Raw genomic sequence first — 19386 nt, forward strand, 5'->3', positions numbered from 1 at the left:
AAGGACTCCATTGATGATCCCAACAAGGTTATGAGCAATCCAAGTTTGAAAATGGAAGAAACCTGAACAGGACACTGCCCCACACCAATAATTGTTAATAAATCATTCAAGTTTTTGAAAAAGCGAAACACATCAAATGCATTGATAATGTGACATTGTTTTATTACACTGTAATATGTACAGTTCTATAGGCAGCAGCTACCTGCATACTGAACCAGAGAGGATGTCAAAGAAGCAAGGCTGGTACACAGGCTACACTGCATGTGCACTAGAAGACTAGCTCTACCACCGCTACGCTCCCCTGCCTCCAAAGCCCGCTCCTTCTCCACCCTTGCTCCGCAGTGGTGGAACGACCTTCCTACAGATGTCAGGACTGCCCAGTCCCTGACCACATTCCGGCGCCTCCTTAAGACTCACCTCTTCAAAGAGCACCTGTAGAACTCCTCTGTTTGTATCCTGGGACACTATCACCCTTCATGTAAATGTGCTTTATTTTGCTCTTATCAGCCCCTATTTTACTGCATTTAATCCTGTACTTCAGAATACTGTAATCTGCCAAGTTTTTAACCTGTAGTACTTTGTATTTAATCACATCCTGATGTAACTATCACTATTTAATCATATCCTGATGCAACTATCACTATTACCTGCTGTATTATTGAATTGTGGTTTGTCAAACTTGTACTTTACTTGTTTTATTGTATTTCTTGCTCTTATTGTATTACTTGTATTGTAACGCTTGAAATGTTTTTGCTTACGATTGTAAGTCGCCCTGGATAAGGGCGTCTGCTAAGAAATAAATAATAATAATAAATGTGACTGCATCTGAATTCACCCATTACAAATCTGCTATGTGCAGTATGAATTTTTAAGAGAACTGTCCAGGAAAGAATTGATTCATTTGTGAATACAAGCTTACCAGTTTAGTTCGCAATATCTAGAAATGGTAAGTTACTTCAGTTGTGTGTGAATCTAGAAGCAATTTGCAGTACCAAATCAACATTCCTCAGCACCAGTGTGATTGTTACTATTGACCTTCACATGTTTGAAAGGCATTGACATTTGAGGTGCCTCCAGGTCACAAAGGTGTATTTACTTTGTCAGATTGTAGTAAGATGGTGCAAAGGTTTTCTTCATCCATAGTATTTGAAGCTTTTTTTGTTTTTGTTTTTGTTTTTGTTAAATTGTAGGTAGTCCTGTACGTTATGTAAATAGAAAACAGTATTGAAAATGAAAGAGTCCTTCTGCTCTGAGTCAGAACAAGTTTGGGTAAAACCTCAAGCCCTCCACTGAATCATCTCTGCAAAGGTGACCCATTTTCTCAGCAAGAAGCAGCCTACAGAAAGAGAGAAATACAAAAATAAACAAGATGCCCTATTATACATTTCTATTATGAAATAATAAATAACACAATATAACCAGCTGTTTATTATAAGACCAACTATGCACCTGGGCCCATATCTGTCAACGCTTTTTACACCAGGTTGGGAGTATTGTTTAGTAAAACATATCAAAATGTTACAAACCTAGTAATAAACAACGTAGCTGGAAATCACATGCTTAAATTAACCTGTTGTAGCTTTTGTGACTATAATAATAATAATAATAATAATAATAATAATAATAATAATAATAACCTTTCTTTTGATAAAAGAACAGAAAGCCCCAGAAGTTTTGCAAACTCTTCTGACGTAAGAGATCCTTTTTCTGACACCTGAAAAAGCAATGTGGAAATTGAATGAACATCATAGGTTTAGCTGCATCTTTCTGTCTTCCCTTACAATCAGATGTTCATCATGGGAGTGTTTGAGACTGGAGAAACTGCTGCCTGCCCCAGAATCCAGTATCTAAATATGCTGGCTTTTTTCAGGTACAAATGGAGAAAAGAGGTTTACAGTACATAATACAATCATATAGTGTTAGTACTTAAATATTAATAAAATATGTCTTACGTTGTCTAGAGCAGAAGCAATCATTTCTTCTTCGCTGTGTGACTGTAGCTGAATCACCATAACCCCGCTGTCAAAGATACGCAACCTACAGACAGGTAGGATGTACAGATTATAAAAATCAGAATTCTTATAATTAAGTGTGCACCATTAATATAATTATATACATCTACAGAACTTCTTATTTCAGTACATATCTGACAAAAAAACTACTAAGATTGTGTATTTAAGACTGCCTTGTGCTTGAATTGTACTTCAAATTGATATTTTTATATTTATTGAAATTTGATTTTTATTTGGATTTCTACATTGGTTCCTAAAGCATTTATACTTTAAATATGAAATGGGAGACTTCAGACCCTGGATATGATCCACCTTTAAACTACATTGCACTGCACTACCACAACCGAATTACATAGTACAGTATATCTAACTATCTATTTTTTTATAAAATAAAAAATGTGTTAATGAACACTTAAATGTTCATGCTGTACTCTGTATATGTTTGTGTCAAGCTCTGAAGCATTCCAAACTGGATATATGGATGTATCTGAGATAGAGCTCAGTTCTGGGATATCCATGTGGCTCTAAATTTGCAAAATTGATACAAGCAGGTTAAAATTAGGAATTGTGGCCGGTATCCTTCTAGGGTAGAACACAAGCATGCTTTACAAAGTTTTGGGAGTTTGGTTGTCCATTTTCGTTCAAAACGTGTCAGTGATCATTTTTTGGCATAAAGCTTTCTCTGTGTGAGTGAAACAAAGTAACATTTTCATCAAAACAGGATGAAGGAAGGGAAGACATCTGGAAATCCCTCCAGCAGTGTAGTGCAACAATTACCACCCAATTACCTTCAACTATTACAGGAGTACAATTACTCACCTTAACGGCAGTTTAAGTGCCTCAAACATTTTGCAGGCATTTACAAGATCCTCTGGAGAAAGTAACTGAGGACAAACAAAGATAAAAAGAGATGAAAAGTGTGGACAGCGATCAATTACCTCTGGCATCAAGGCATATGAACAAAGACAATTTTAGGAACAGGAAAAGGCTGCTAGGCCCAACACTGTTACTGCCCTTGACTGATTTCCTTATCACAACATTCCTCCATCCTCTTCCTCAAGGAACACTATCTATCTGTAACTTGAACCCTTTTAAATGAGTTACTTTGACTGCCAGGACTTCACTAACAACCAACAGTATCTTACCATAAATATGTCAGCCCAGAATAGATACATATAATTTTAACTATAACTAAACAGCAACATTAGCATGAGCTAATATCTGTATAATATGGAAAGCTTTTAGTGTTGTCACTGCACATGCATTTGCTTTGCTCCAGACAGTGTGCCTCATGTAATTTACTGGTTTTCCATGATCAAAATATACACAAGCACTTCTACCAGCATATTTACACCCTGTAGGCAAAAACATACAAAACAATTGTACACCCAGCTGGCTTCCTCCAAATAGCCAGATAAATGTGGTCCCTCCTACCCATTAGGAATTATGCCATCAGGTGCTTCTAGCTTAATTCAAAGATGCTAATTCCTGCACCAAATGGGATCAGTGTCACAACTAATTACTTAAGTCACTCTTGACCTCCCCTAATTAAAAGTAGATTGGTCAATCTCCCAGCACTCACGATTATGTGTAGTGGCAGAGTGCTTATTTAAGATTTGTATCAAGTGTGGTGAAAGGTACAAAAATGCCTACACACAAAAACCCCAGAAGAATGTGCCCGTGACCACAGGGATTTTGTTGTGGAAGACAGCAAAGGAAAGAAGGTACAACTTAAGTGTGCAAGTACTGTTGAGTTACTACTATACATATTTTGACACACAAAAAAAAAATGCTCAAGCATTTTGGAAAGAAGTAACCGAAAACACTCATTTCATACAGTATATCAAAAACGAAAGCCCACCCAAAAAACGATTTACATAAAACTCGAAAATAGGTAAAAATAAGCACCAAAAAATACAATTAATAAAACCTGAGAAACAGAAGCCCTAATCATAATAAAAAAACTACCCTGGAAAGAACATCCCTTCATTCAGTCTAACTTATAACCTTTGCATGTTGAAAGGGATTTGTTGTATTCCATGCAATGTGGACCAAGCTTTTATAACACATTTGTAAACCTTGATTCATAAAATGCTTTTTCCATCAGTAAGAAATCTTCTACTTATGTATTTATTTTTAAACCCTTTGTTTTCTTACCTCCATTCCACGAGCCCGGTTGACAAGACAATACACTTCTGTCAATGCCATCATGCCTCCTTGTTCCTACAATGTATTTAACTTGATCAGTAGGTAGTCTGACCAATGGTTAAAAATATTGGTCTGATCAATAGCATGGCTTGTTTAAGGTACTTTTAGCAGTTGTCACAGTTTTAAAAACAATCTTATTCCATATTATACAAGGTTCTATCCTCTTGAAATGCTCTTGTGGTTCTCATACAGTTGCCACAATCCATTAGACTGACCAAATATTCCAAGAAGCACATAGACACATACTGTAACTGTAGCTTAAAAGCATGATCCACAGTTGACATTTTCCATGTAATGTTCCACAACGATTGCCTAGCTGATATCTAAGCAATACAGTCTACCGTTTCTCAACAACTTTAAAACAAGAAGCTACATACTGTAATCTTCATATTAAAATAAATAAAATCACATTCGTTAGTGAATATTTTAGAATTTATTTACAACAAGTTCATTCTTTTTAGGCCAAATGTGCTTGCTTCTGATAAATACAAGAGTTCATAGTACATTTTAGTGCTTGTAAAGATGACTGTTGGGCTGTATCATACTACTAGTATATCTTTGTAATATTTTTATTCAGAAATACACCTTTTCTTTTGCGTCCCTGCTTGGAATTATGATGACTGCGGTATTAAAAGAACGGGGTCCTTACCTCCAGTGGTGCCAGTAGTATCTCACCAAGCTGTTTGGCTAACTGCATGTGGTAATGTGTTCCAGACCCATGGGTTTCCCTTGTGACTGGATTTGCTATGCCCATACTCAAGAGGTAGGATTTGAATCGGATAGTCTGTGGGAAATAAAACGTTTGAAATACAGTGATGCTCATTAGATTGACAGTCATCCTCTGATTTCAATTAACAAATACATTATTTAGCTGTCTGACAAGTTCAGCAAATACATTATCAACTTCAATTTTTCACAATTTGGTACAATTTTCCAATGAGGACAGGGGGCTCATGTTTAACAGCATTTCTGAAGTTGAACTTTCTGATATAAATAAGTCAGACATGAGCCTCCTACTTACGGCCCTTCGATTGGATTGACAAGGCAGGTGGTAAAATACGACTGACATCTTGTGTGCGCTCAGTCAGGCACAGAAACACAACTGAAATGATGAACGGATGACAGTAACAATAGAGTCCTTACATTAAGTGGCAAAGCCTGGTTGAACAACTAAAATATGTTTCAGTGAAGAACCCAAGTTCTTTGGTAAAATCTGGAAGGAGTAAGTACTGAGTACTGTCTTCTTTTTAGCACTAAAGGTGCTATATATATCACTATATAAGTAACACAATTCAAGTTTTGGTATTTTTATGTTACATTATTAAAGTTTACAAATGTACAGAAACCCTAAAGAAACTGACACATCCATCACAAGATGACAATCTATGTTACATAGAGGGTGATTTTTAAGTCTACTTGGTGCTGCTGCTGCTGTTGTGAAAAAACTACAGTATTTACAGCACAGAAATGCAACAAGATTTTATGAATAACACTGTGCTGTAGTTTCCACATCTGCCAAGAATTACCTCATCTTCTGTGATGTCACCTTGCTTATCCTTGATTTTGCTAGCTATAGACCGGGATAATTCCACCATTTCCTTTGCCTGAGAAATGAATGGCTTAGTGTTAAAAAGCTGAACTCTTGATCTTGATTATACAGAAACAAAATACATGACCGATAAAATGTATAATTTTCTACCTTTTCCATAAGCTTGCTGAGATCTTCAAAAGCCTGAAGGAAAGATAACACATCATAAATTAAAATGAAACGCTGTATATTTACCAATTGGAAACAGAACAAAGAAAACGCGTACATATTTGTATCAGGCTGTCTGGAGATTAAACTAATATTATACAATATGTTCGATATTGCTTGCACACACCTTGAATGCTTATAATAGCATGCAAAGGCACAGTTACGTGGATGAAAATTGACACAAATAACTGTGTCAAGGAACAACTGTAAGAGGCAATAACAAAGGTTTTACATATTTTTCATACACCTCACAATTATCATTCCCTAACTAGAGTTATTAATGTTTTGTTTTCCAGACACTATTCTTGCTTTGACTCATGTGAATACCATTATTCTGCCACAACACTATAAGCTCACTTCACAGACAGCTCCATATGGCATGAGGTCCTGCAACATGTTAAACGGTCACAGTAAAAATGACATCTTGAAAACAAAATGATTTATAGCAAAATGTAAAGGGGCATGTGAAGCAGCTGATGCCTTAAAGTCTGTTCAACTTTGAATGGTTGGGTTATTACACATTTAAAGAAGCACAGCACATTATTAAGGAAGCATCATTTAGGTGTAGAAATATAATAGTGCATTAAAAAACCAGGAAAGATCGACTTGTCAGCAGAACTTAGAGGTATTATCATCAGGAAAGGCAGCTTTACTCCTCTCTGTAGCACTCATGTATGTTTCCACATAACCTGTAAGGTTGGTGGAAAGTTCCAGATATATTGATATGAAATGAGCCTCTTAGCTTGTTTTCTATTATTTCAACTCCATCCCCTTCATAAAGGGTGACTCTGGGAACAAAAGGCAACCGCACACACCTAACAGGAACTTCCTCAGATAAACAAAAGCTGAAACACTGGATTCTTATCAGCAACAAACAGCCGATGCAGGAAGCCTTTGTTAAACTGTAGGGGCACCATAAAAGGGTATCTTTGGTTTATTAAATCAAAAATGAATGGGAAAAACGATAAACTCTAATCTCTCGTACCAAGCTGTCATATAAATAGACCATATTTTGACACAATTGGCAGTTTCTGTTTTCCTAAAGTGTAATGAACAAAGGACCACGTCTCTTTGAGAAGTCATTCTTTCCATTTGGTAGGACTACATATGTATGTAAAACCATTGTACCATTTTAATTTAAAGGCTTCCCTTTAAATGTCTTTAATTTAGTTTCACATATTAATAACAAGTATTACTGTAATCTGCCAATAACTAGAATTCAACTGAAATCATTAACAAAGAGTGTTTTGTTTTTGTTTTCCTGTTCAAATATCCATTGAAAACTTAATTACATTTTGCTGGAGAAGTTCCCAACATATAGGCTAGGATTGGTCAGCCAATCAGGTATTAGTAATCTGAAAAACTCACCTAAATTATAACTCAATACCTTCTGCTAAAGTTCATTAATATTTAGTTTTATAACAAAGAGTACACAGTTATAAAGATATAGGTAACAATGTGAGCAGAATGGCACCTCTAGAATATCCCTGTGAGCAACAATATACAGTATTATTATTATTATTATTATTATTTATTTCTTAGCAGACGCCCTTATCCAGGGCGACTTACAGTTGTTACAAGATATCACATTATACATTATTTCACATTATACAGATATCACATTATTTTTACATACAATTACTCATTTATACAGTTGGGTTTTTACTGGAGCAATCTAGGTAAAGTACCTTGCTCAAGGGCACAACAGCAGTGTCCCCCACTGGGGACCGAACCCACAACCCTCCGGTCAAGAGTCCAGAGTCCTAACCACCACTCCACACCGCTGCCCGTATGCAGTATGGTTAGTTAATATTCCTTCATATAAAATATTTTACTAACGTTTGAAGAAAATCTATTCAACATTTTTGTAGCAGTTCTTCATAGAGAATCAAGGGTAATAACTGACTGCAGTTTCCTTTCAGCAGTTTTGGAGACATTGTTAACAGAAACAAAAACTATACCATGTCTGTCAGGCTCCAAAGATTTTAGACCTTCAATGTCTATGAAACAAATACTCCCAGAGATATAGCAATTCATTATGCATCTATATAAGCATGCCCTCCTAGGGCATTTACTGTCTTTAATTACTATTGGTTATCAAAATAAATGTATTTTAGTTTTACAAAAATGAGAAACAAAATAACAAAGTATCAGCTTCAGAGAATGATGTTAGTTTTTGTTCTAGTTTTCTAAAATGAACAGGTGTATTTTCTCTTTTCAAAAAGAGTTTACATTTTAAAAATATTCCCATTTGTTTTCTGTTGGATCGGAATTGCTCCAGGATGTAGGAGGAAGCTTGCTGCAGCAGCCCAGGCAGATGGCTGGCCTCAAGGGCAATAGATCCTCGTACCTCTGAAATGTTTTTGTCCATCTCTTTTCGCTTTTCCTCCAGTTTCCTCTCAATACCCACAATTCCAACTGCCCGCGTTCGTCCTGCCTGCAGTCAAGTCAGGAACGAGGAAGGAAGTGTTAATAATTTCACACCTTTTTAACAGGTCATCCGTTCTAAGAGACAAGAAAAATGTGTTCCTTTTCTGTTTGTAACAGAGGCAGAAAATGTTGCCTTTTTCTGTATTCAATGTTATTAACAAAAAGATAAATCCAATATTACACATTTTCTGTTGTAAATACTGTTTATAACGAACAAGCCTTTTGTTTCAGGAACCTTTTATCTATGTTTTTAATAGTTTTTTTTTTTTTAATTACCATTTGGTTATTTGGTTACCATATGATAGTACAGTGTCAATAGTGTTAGAACAGTGCCACACTCTGGTCACACTAAAACACAATCCACTGTATCGTTCTTCGCAGCAGATGGGTTTACATGCAATGAACAAACGTTACTCGATCAGTTAGCAATACTTTACTCTATTTATTCACAACATTTAAAACTATAGTGTAGCTGGCAAACATTTGACAACTTTTTTCAAAATTGTATTTTCATCATCATTTGTTTTCTTGAAAGGGTAGGATAGGCTTGATTGTAGATATAGTTCATGCAACCTTATTTATCTTTTAACCGGAGCCAAAATATGACATTGTAGAAATTACCATGCTGATTGCTTTTGCTTTTGTAAAGGAATGCCTTTCAATATTAAAAAACAAACAAACAAACAAACAAAAACCCCATAAGCACAGCATGTTAATTTCTCTCCAGATATGCCCATTGTTCAGTTGTACTATTTTGGCACTTGTGCTTAATAGACTCAGAGTTCTCCATCAATAATGCTATCTCTCATCAGCACTATCAACATGCTAATAAAAAAATGATTTTTGAAAGCCTTGGTTATGATTTATTCAAGCTCGATTTTAACAACCATGAAATGGAAACATTCAACATGGTCTCCATTGGCAGAATATAATATTTCCAGTATGGCGATTTAGCATGGGCAAGTTAGTGGAGACTTTCAATATAGATTGTAATTCTGAACAAGCTTGTGTTCCATGAGGACATATCATTAAAATAGAGTTTGTCTTAAAAGATGGACATTTAATGATGAGCTGATCTATTCATTTAGATGCTTTTACTGTAAATATATGCTTGATTTTCTTTGATCGATTCTTATAAAGCTTTCTTACCTGTGAAGTGGTGCTTGTATTAATAGGCTGAGACACTGGCATATGCTCCCATCTCCTCTGAGTCATCTCTTCTGATAATCGCCTAGAAAACTAATTGCAAACAGTCAATTGGAGCTTACATCTACACAATCAAAGTTATAATCCCTAGATCTGAAAGGACTGACAAATCATTAAAACAGCAGGTCAACAGTTTTGAAATTCATCATGCGATCAATATTGTTATATTTATTATACATACACCCTCACATTTAGCATGGTTAATTAATCAAATAAAACATCACTGATTTAGAAATGTAATCACATTGCCAAGCCTTATTCACTTTAGATTTACAGTCAGCCACTATAGTTGTGTTTTACATGGGCAACAGTATACTCTCTTGGCCTTGATCAATGGCACAAAATCAATGTTCTCATTTCTAAAGGACCTATAGTCATTTTCAAAGAGATATGTCGGCCTATGTCCAGGGAGTTTTAATATGAAATGTGTGCAGTTTTATGTTTTGTTTACCTCAATCTGTCCATGTTCTTTGAAAGACAGTTTTATGTAAGAGTATTTGCTGGTTTGGTATGGTCCAGGTTCTTTGTTGGAAGGCGCTGGGTGAAGATGAACCACTATCTTAGCACTGAGTGGAGAAAAAAAAGTGACATAGATATTATAATTTGAGATTTCTATGAAGCACTTTCAAAATGTATAAAATGTCAAAACCTACAATTAGGATTTTACTGTTTGAGAGAAAGTCATATTCCTTGCCTGTTGTAGGAAGATTCAATTTAAGCAAATATGAAACTGTAAAAAGTACCAATATGTGATGGCAGTGGAGATTTCTGTATTGCCAAGTGAGAATGCCTCAAACTTCATGTCATGAGGGAGCAGTACAGCCCGAAACTGTATCAATGAGGAAAGCTGAGGATTTCACCCATGAATGTAAGTTCATCCCACCCTTGCTCAATTGCAGTGATATTGAAGGGTTATGATGGCCAAGGCAGAATACTTAAGTCTACATAACTTCAACAATCAGCAACAATGTTTAAGTACACACAAAAGACTATTCCCACAAAAAGGAGCTAGAAGAGACTAACAAGCAGAGGCTAACCTCTCGTTTATGGTTGCTTACCTCTTCCCTATCCCTCCTGCCTGCTCCTCAAATAAAACAATCTGTGACAGTGGCATGGCAATGCAGCAGTCCTGAAACAAACAGAAAGAGCACACGTTGATTTTGAGCAGTAATGGAAAATCATGATTTCAGCAATAAAGCAAATAGTCTACTGGTACATTTCTTGCGTTACAAAAAATACAACAAACATTTTTACTACAAGTTTTAATTTAATATGCAAGTCAAACACAATATTGGCATGGATCTCTAATGAGTATCTTTTGTACAAAAAAAGCACATGTGAGGCCACAAATATGAAAGTATAGGATGTGTATGTCAACCTCTATCAAGACCGGTTAACCACTTAAGCTAAATCATCAATTTTATATCAACTTACATGATTTTTGTGGTCCCTCCAGAGCAATCTGTGCGTGCTTAGAAGCAGAATCCCCACATCCATTTTCCCCTAATCAACAAACAAAAAAGCACACATTTTGAAAATTAACAAGGGACCATTACAAGTCCTCCGTGTGATCTATCTGTAGTTGCGGCACATATTGTACTGTAATCACAAATAACTTTAACTAACATTAAACCAGCAAAACAAACATCGAAGTAGGCATACTGACAGAGGATGAGAATAAATCTACACGTCAGTAGCGTATGATTTTTTTTTATTTTTATTACACTTACTGGGGAAAATGTCTCGCTATAGTTGGTAATTTAGTTGACAGGTATTAACAAACAACATGCGACATAAATGCATGTATAATACAAAACAAATAATGCATTTGATTTTATCTAAAACGTTTTACGAACTTTCTTTCACAGGCCTGAATCCTGGGACTCGCCTTGAATAGCATGCCCTAGTATCTTTCTTCCAAATGAGTGGTGTTTAATTCATTTTTACCTTCTCCTCTCCGTCATACAGTCTGACGCCTCTCTGCTGGATCACCAAAGTTTCGTTAATTTCCAGCAAACCACTGGACCACACGAACCGGTCCATTTCTCAGGCTTGTTATGTTATTGATTTTACATGAGCAAATCAGACCTACACTTCCTCGTTTGTTGACATACCAATAACACAGCCAAGCAAAAATGAACACAGTGGCTGGAGCGTCCCCTTGTGTCTCTCATAATATTAAACCAGAATGCCAAAACAGTATTGCAATTACTTAACCGTCATTTCTTCTACTGTCCAGAAGTTTCAGGAAAAAAGAGCAGTTATAAATGGAAAGGGACTTCCAATGTCTAATAAAGAAAGTCTATTAAAATCGGTGTTGTCAAACATGGTTGAGCGGGCATTTCAAACCATATCTACACCTTTACCAAATTAAAATACATTTGTCATAACTTTGCTGCATTATTTGTTTGTGAAAGCGTTTAATTCTGTGTAATGTCGTATTTTACTTTCAGTAATATCCTGTTATATATTATACTATAATATAACGGATTATAACTTATTGTAGGAGTGTGAATAACTGTACTTAATGTTACTGCTGAACGCAGAAACGAATGGGATTTGAAATACAGTATTTTTTATTTTGGTTTAAAATTCAAAATGGAATTTTGGCCACGTCCCATTTTTATTGGGACACGCCTAAAAAACCTCGAAGCTTCCTCATTGGTTAGTTTGATTTGTTTGGAAACATGCATAGCCAATCAACGGGTAAACAGTGTGATCGGAGCGAAAATCAAACGCAGAACGTTGTTGGGTCACTCAGGGTGGAGAAATAAGCTGTTGGTTTGTATAATTTGGAAATGAGTAGTATCGGAATCGCATTTCAGCACTGCAACTGCTAACCAGCTAAAACACGACAATCAAAGGTATGGTTTATTTATAGGACTGTTTGATGCAATTATTACTAGTAAACTCAACTGTTTGTTTGACAATATTTGTGTTTTGTATGTATTGCTGTGGCGGCGGATTGGGTTCACAGAGAAAACTGAGAGGGTTCGTGTACAGTTTAAAATAAAGTGCATTGACAAAAATATGTTTGTGAATGATGTGAATATACAGTACTGGTAAATTGATGTACGGTTAAATAACATTACATGTTTTTTTTGTTTTTTTTTTTAAATAAAGATGAATATTATTTAATGGTTGTCCTGCAGAAATTCGAATACAGTTAGCACGTGATGAACATGCAAGAAGACTTCGTTCCATTCCTGTCATGATGTAATAAGCCAAATGAATAAACACATTTCGAGGCTATATTATAGCATGTGGATCATGTGCTTCATATAAACAATTTGACTGGAATAGTAGAAAACAGAAGAATGTGTATGTTTGTATGTACTGGTGGTGAATGTGGGACACTGCAGCTTTTTAATCACGTAATTCTTGACCAAACTGAAACGGGGTAACACACCTGTTCCTATATGTTCAGTTGGTGTTCACTTTAGCAATTTACCGCCGGGTACACTTAGCGTTATGTTAAGTTTTGTGCATTGGTCTACAAATAACACGTGAACCCTAAACTATTTTTTTCAGATAAAAGTCTTCATAAGATGGAGCCACAACTAAAGAACACAAACCCAAGGTGAGTGTTATAACATTATTTTAGGTATAATATTTTAACGATTTAATTTTCAAATATCTTTTGTTATTTAAAAAAATAGATATAGCAATTACTTCAGTTTCAAAATCTTGTAATGATAATACCTTTGATAAACTATTTTAGTTCATTGAATAGGCTAGGCTTTGCAAATCCGACATACAGATGCGATGTAAGAGTAGCGTGGATCTCTAATCAATGTTCAAATTTAGATGAATATACTGTATTTCTTTTCCTGTTTTATAGGATGAAGGAGGACACCCAGAAAGACCACACGGCTAATAGACTACCTAATACTAAAGTGGTATGTTTCTTTGAATCCCTTTAACACATTTTTGTTCTGTCATATTGTATGTTAGGCTGTAGATTCATTCACAAACATTGGATGCTGATGGTGAAGACACAGCTGGTCTTTTACAGTTGCATTCAGTTACCTTCCCAGCCCTGGCCTTGGCTCAGTCATAGACATAATAATAAGCAATGGAGAGTGCTCTGTCTCAGTGATGAACAGCTGTAGGTCTCTGGAAAGCAGCTTATTTTAAAGCAACACCAGTGTGAATGATGATGTAGTAAAATATAGGTTTATATAATATATAATATGTGTGTAACCATTCATTATAAAGGGTATGTTTTCATTACTTTTAGGTCAATAAAGAAAATACCAGACCTGAAAAGCAATGGAACAGACCTAATGTTATTAAGGCTGAACCCCAAAAACAAAAGGCTGTAAAACTGGACCATGCAGTTAAGAAAGAAGCACTTGTGAAGAAAGAAGGTGGAGATTCAGATAAGCAGGTGGATGAGGGAAATCAAGTGGGAAACACTGGATCCAAAAATCCTGCTGAAATGAGGAGACGTACAACCCTGAGCTACTCTTTCCTGTCTCACAGAAACAATCAGCAAAAGCAGCTCATTGTGGAGAAGAGTGCCAACCCAAAGCCTGCTGTGCCCTGTGCCTCCAAACCAGTCTTGGGTGCCTACAGAGGCAAGGTTGTTCAGTCAAAAGTCAGCTCCTTTAGGAAGCCAGCAACCACTGGTGAAGAGAAGAATCAACCGGAAGTGAAGGCCGTTGCCTCTAAACCAATTGCACAGAAAACGAATACAGCGAGCAATGGGAAAGCTTCAGTGCAGAAGCCAGGGATTGGTGTCCCAAAAACCTCTGCCCAGACAGCCAAGTCCACTACAACAAACATGCAAAAGGGGCAAATTGCAAAACCACCCTTAAGAGAAAATGTTTTCCAACAGAAGGAGCCTAAAGCAACCAACATTTTGGCTGCTAGAAGGCTGGTTAGCAGTGGCACCGCGGGTCCCGCACCACAGCCAAGGCTGCCAGTGACGATGAAGAAAAATGACTCTGTCCCAAAAGTGAACCCCAAGACCTCTGAGGCCACAAGTAAAAATGGAGCAAAGCCATCGAACACAGTCATAAGTAATAAATACAAGATCAAAAAAGAAACCGCGGAAGAGCGAAGGTAAGCAATGAAAGATGATTTGAGAAAACGTCGGTGGTACTTTAAATGTATTTTAAAGTAATCGTAGCTAACAAAATAGTTCCATACAATGTCTCTGACATGCATATCTATTCATTCTATAGGTCTCAAATGTGCAATTTTGAAAAACCCACTTTAGCAAACGTGTTTATTCATTTTAAAACATGTTATTTGGTTCTACAGTAAGTTCAAGAAAACAGTTTACAAGCTATGCTTTTAGTCTGTCTTGTACTTCCTGGGTCATTTCATCTGGAGAGTGACACTGTCCCCACCCCTGCAAGGGCTTCTTTCCTGTAAATAACCAATCAGGTGCTTCTTCGATTGACTGAAATGCTTTGTCAGGAACATGCTTTGACCCAGAAGACACTGATGAAATGACCCAGGAAGTGCAAGTGCAAACAGAGAACACAAAAATAAGAGATAGAAACCGAGAGCATCTACTACCAGAACTACTGCAGGGAAATCTTGTTTTAAAATTAAAATACAAGTGTGCTGTAACATGTTTTTTTAAAACTGCTCGTTTGAGACCAATGTACCGGAAAGTGTGAAATGGCTGAGATTCCTGATATTGTTTTGTTAGTTACTATTGCTCTAAAGATGCATGTTTTTTTTTTTATTACTACTGTCTTGATTGATTTCATGAAAATCAAACTTTATTTAACGCATTCAAATCCATGTCAACAGGAATTAAGTTTGTAATTGAAAATAATTTGTATATTGAAAAATGTGTTTCACTGTTGTACTACTGTTTGATTTCACACAGTTGATTTTATTTATGTATTTAATGACAGGCTTTTCTTTTTTGTTAATATATATAATACAAGTGAACATCAAAACTACTGGGGTGCCATTATTTTTTGCTAACCTTCTTGAGTAACCCTTGTTTCTAGATTAAGGCTGGCTGAGTGGTTGGCTACAAAAGGCAAAACTCTGAAGAGACCATCCATGGTACTGCAGGCGGGTGCCACCCTGAAGCAGGCTCCCAAAAAAGAACCAATAACCCAGCTGAATACAACTATGGAGGTGAAAGATAACGATGAACAGGATCTGCCTGTTTTAGCTGAGGAAACGAATGAGGTAAGAACTTCCAGGTGTATATATTCAAAATGAAAGGACAGGGTACTGCACTTTACATGAACCAAGTTGGCACACACAGATAATGCAGAAACTGTAGTTCAGTTTCAAAGTGATATAGTTTTGAAGAACTTCAAATAACTTAAATTGCATCCATTACCCCGTTAGTGTGCAATTTGCAATTTGCTAAATACAGTTTGATATCCAGCTTTGTGAGTTGGACAAAGACTTCTGTAACCACTTGTTTCACCTTTTTTCAGCCAATAGATGAGTTATGCTGTGCACTAGCAGATATGTTGACTACTTCAAAATCCAACACTGGTGAGTGAATACCAAGCCATCTACTTTTAGACTGTATTTGATTGCTGCTAGTGCCCATATGTTTGAGTCCAATGGTTATATACCCCCATCCAGTAGATTTGGTTCGTATCTAGGTGAAACTACTGTAATCTAACGCTAAACAGTCTGCCAATAGTTTATATTGGTGCAAAATTCAGTCTTGCTTGCCTTTCCAAACTTCAAAAACATTCAATCAAAAATGAGGTAAAAAAAAAAAAAAAAAAGAAAACGCTTGATTTTATCAACTTGTATCCAACTAAGATAAACACTTGAATATTATTGAGAATTCTGGATACAATCCAGGGTGATTTCCCTAGTGTTGTAAGATGCTCTATTAAAAGTTATCTGTGGCTTATCCTGGCAGGGTACTGTATATGTTGATCAAGTAGACCAGCGTGCTTTCATCAGTGTACTAATTTAGAACTGTATATAGTGGTATTAAAATATAGATATAGGTATATATATTGGGAAGGGTTGGTGCATTCCTATGGGAACTGGCAGTAAATATCACTCACACTTGAGTAGAACCTTAGTGGTGGAATATGCTGAGCAAGTACAGGGGTGTTTCCCAAAGGTATTAAAAATGACCTGAATGAAAGAAAACAAAAGGGAGAGAAGAAAAGTAAGAGATTTTTCTGGTAGTTTTACAGGGAATAAGACCCCCACATAGTTTACTATGTGTGCCATAAAAGGGGATCATGAGGCTCAGGTGGGGTCCATTTGCTTACAGCATAGGGAGTAATGTGTTGTGGTTGATTGGCTTCTCATGAGTCAACGTGAAAAATCAGGAAAAAAAAAGAATATAAGTCTGGAGAATGTTGTACTAATGAGATACAAGAAGTCATAATAGTATGACCTCTTTACAGATGGACAGAGAGGAGGCAGTGAGAGCGAGGAGAGCACTGGGATGGATCAGAAAGACTCTGTGAAAGCTGAAGAGAAAGACCTGAAACTGGAGCATGGATTCCGAAGTCCAGCCCAGGCGGAGAAGCAGTGCAAAGAGGAGAATGAATCTGAAGAGGATGAAGAGATAGACGAGAAAGCACACAACGTGGCAATGAAAACTCCTGGAAAAGATACTGCGAAGGCTTCTGTGGTTAAATACAGCGTAAAGACAACACCCTACTTACAAAGGTAAGTTGTTTTTATCGAATGTTGCGCAATATCCATTTAAAAATGTGCCAGGAACCCAGAGTAATTACACCTGTACCTTCCAATATGTCTGAAAAGTATGCCTCCATTGCCATCCTGATCTTATAAGACAGCTATATAGGGTGCCATTTTTTAAACACCAACTCGCTCATAAATGCATCTTTTTCTCTGTAGTTTTTGTTTTTTACATTCTAAGTTCTCTCCTTTTCATACCGTGGTCTGTTTTTTCTTAGGCCATTTTGGACAGCAATAACTTTTAATACTGGTTACTGAACAGGAGAACTGTTAGGCAAAGCATTCACCAGACCACAGGAAACAGGATTCTGTTTTATATATTTGAAAACACATTGCCACCAGGGGGTGCTGTTTATCCTATCACTTGCTCAATGTGATCTCCATCCCTGTCTACGGTAGAGTGGCTTGCATATGAGACAACAAACAGCAGATCAAACGATTTCATGTTTGAAGGCCATGATGTTATGTTGCTGGGTCCTTCCTATTCATTGTGGCTACCCCTGGTGACAATGTTTGCCACTGAACAACAACTCCTCCCCCTCCCTTTCGTCAGTTAAAGGATAATACTCCCAAAACACCTTTTTACTGCACAACAAATGTTCCTAAGTGGCCAAGACACTTTGTTAACTCTGTTTTGTTAACTCTGACTTTTAAAACTTCATCCACCAAAACCATGTTTTACACCACTTATCCTTGATTGTCTCTGAAATAAAGTGGTTATTGCAATTCAGTGTCTTCCCTAGTTTTATAAAATCCATCTCTGGCTGATCCCGCTGGGGTACAGTTCAAATCAAGCCCTTTTGTTTTTTGTGGCATGGTAGGATTTGAAACATAATCGCAGTATTACCATAATAACATCTTGCTTTTTCCCTCAGTGTGAAGAAGAGGATTCAGGGTGAAGGAAGTAAAGGTGCTATAAAGGATCTGAAGTTCTTAACCCCTGTGCGACGCTCCCAGAGAATCAACCGCATGTCCTATCGGCTGCCAGAGATGCTGATGGACCACGATCCCTGTGTTTCATCTTTGGCAGAGCTGGCTGGCTTGGATGGTGAAGCCAACGCCTACATCTACAGGCAGAACCCTGCGCTGCAAGAGGTCACAAGGTTGTCTGCTGCAACAGACTAAATGAGTCCCAGATTGTCCATTGTGTAAAAAACACAATGGTTGAAGTCCCTTTTTTATGTTGGTATTTGTGTACAATTTAACTGGCTTGGAAGTAACAAGAAATGTTAATACACCACACTAACGGGTCAAATAATGTAAATGAAAAACCTCACACTTAATGCAGGTTTTTTCTCATTAGAGATATGTCTTTGCACACTAATTATTCTTTTATACACAATGTATGCTGTTGTTCATATAGTCTGAAACCAAATGGCTGTAATTTGCATTAAAAATGTAAAATACTGTAAGAACTAGCATTGTAAGGACAGAAAAATGCATTTGGTCCCCTGATGTAACGCCATACTGTAATGGGCAAAGGGTTAGCAGACCAATGATTTACTCCGATTGGTGGTTATATGGTATTACAACTGGGTGTTTACTGCAAGTGTTATAGAAAGCTAGCAAGATGTCTTGTGCCATTCTGGTCTAAATGTTTAATCCAATCCATGCATCAAAAGACAGCCCTTTGTGTTTTTGTTAGTGTTGTCTACTTTCATTTATGTGTTTACTATGTTCTTTTTTTCATGTTTTAATGTTAGGTACTGAGTTGGTAATATGTGTTTTAGGCACACTAAAGATTGTTGTTAATGTGAATTGTACTGCTTCTGTTGCAGTCTGGTCTGTCTTCCTGAAGGAGATATTGACAGAAACAGTTCACGACAATTATATTCTTGTTTGTCTTGTCTGGTTAAGTTTATAATGTGCATCTTTGTACAGCAAAGCTGTTGGTTCACATGAAACAGGCCTGCTTGGACCAGTTTAAAAATCCTAAAAATATGGGTGAGCCTGCTGTTGTCTGAGTAGTATTGAAAATGATCTTCTATACTAAATAAAAGTTAACTGAACAACGTTTTTGTGTTTGTGTGGTGTGCTTCTAAAAACAAATAACCTGAATAACATCTACAAAATAACTTGTAGGGATTATGAGAACTTCAGGTGGGAGAA

The 19386-nt window shown here is 36.7% G+C and overlaps 2 protein-coding genes across 2 annotated transcripts; one reads left to right on the plus strand and one right to left on the minus strand.

Moving 5' to 3' along the window:
- Positions 1 to 145: 145 nt before the first annotated feature.
- On the minus strand, positions 146 to 11835 carry LOC131737739 (vacuolar protein-sorting-associated protein 36). The gene is made up of 14 exons (XM_059028633.1): positions 11560 to 11835; positions 11047 to 11115; positions 10671 to 10741; positions 10064 to 10178; positions 9556 to 9645; positions 8327 to 8413; positions 5920 to 5952; positions 5747 to 5824; positions 4870 to 5004; positions 4170 to 4235; positions 2832 to 2896; positions 1953 to 2037; positions 1638 to 1714; positions 146 to 1336 (listed from the first exon to the last, which is right to left on the minus strand). Exons 1-14 carry the CDS (start codon positions 11653 to 11655, stop codon positions 1255 to 1257), a joined length of 1149 nt encoding a protein of 382 aa, XP_058884616.1. The 5' UTR covers positions 11656 to 11835; the 3' UTR covers positions 146 to 1254.
- A 478-nt stretch (positions 11836 to 12313) lies between these two features.
- On the plus strand, positions 12314 to 19291 carry LOC117405565 (cytoskeleton-associated protein 2). Its single transcript, XM_034008728.3, has 8 exons — positions 12314 to 12476; positions 13144 to 13192; positions 13454 to 13511; positions 13853 to 14679; positions 15588 to 15774; positions 16032 to 16092; positions 16977 to 17244; positions 18153 to 19291. Exons 2-8 carry the CDS (start codon positions 13161 to 13163, stop codon positions 18400 to 18402), a joined length of 1683 nt encoding a protein of 560 aa, XP_033864619.3. The 5' UTR covers positions 12314 to 12476; positions 13144 to 13160; the 3' UTR covers positions 18403 to 19291.
- Positions 19292 to 19386: the final 95 nt, after the last annotated feature.

The sequence above is a fragment of the Acipenser ruthenus genome, chromosome 8, assembly GCF_902713425.1.
Source record: "Acipenser ruthenus chromosome 8, fAciRut3.2 maternal haplotype, whole genome shotgun sequence".
Taxonomy (NCBI): Eukaryota; Metazoa; Chordata; class Actinopteri; order Acipenseriformes; family Acipenseridae; genus Acipenser; species Acipenser ruthenus.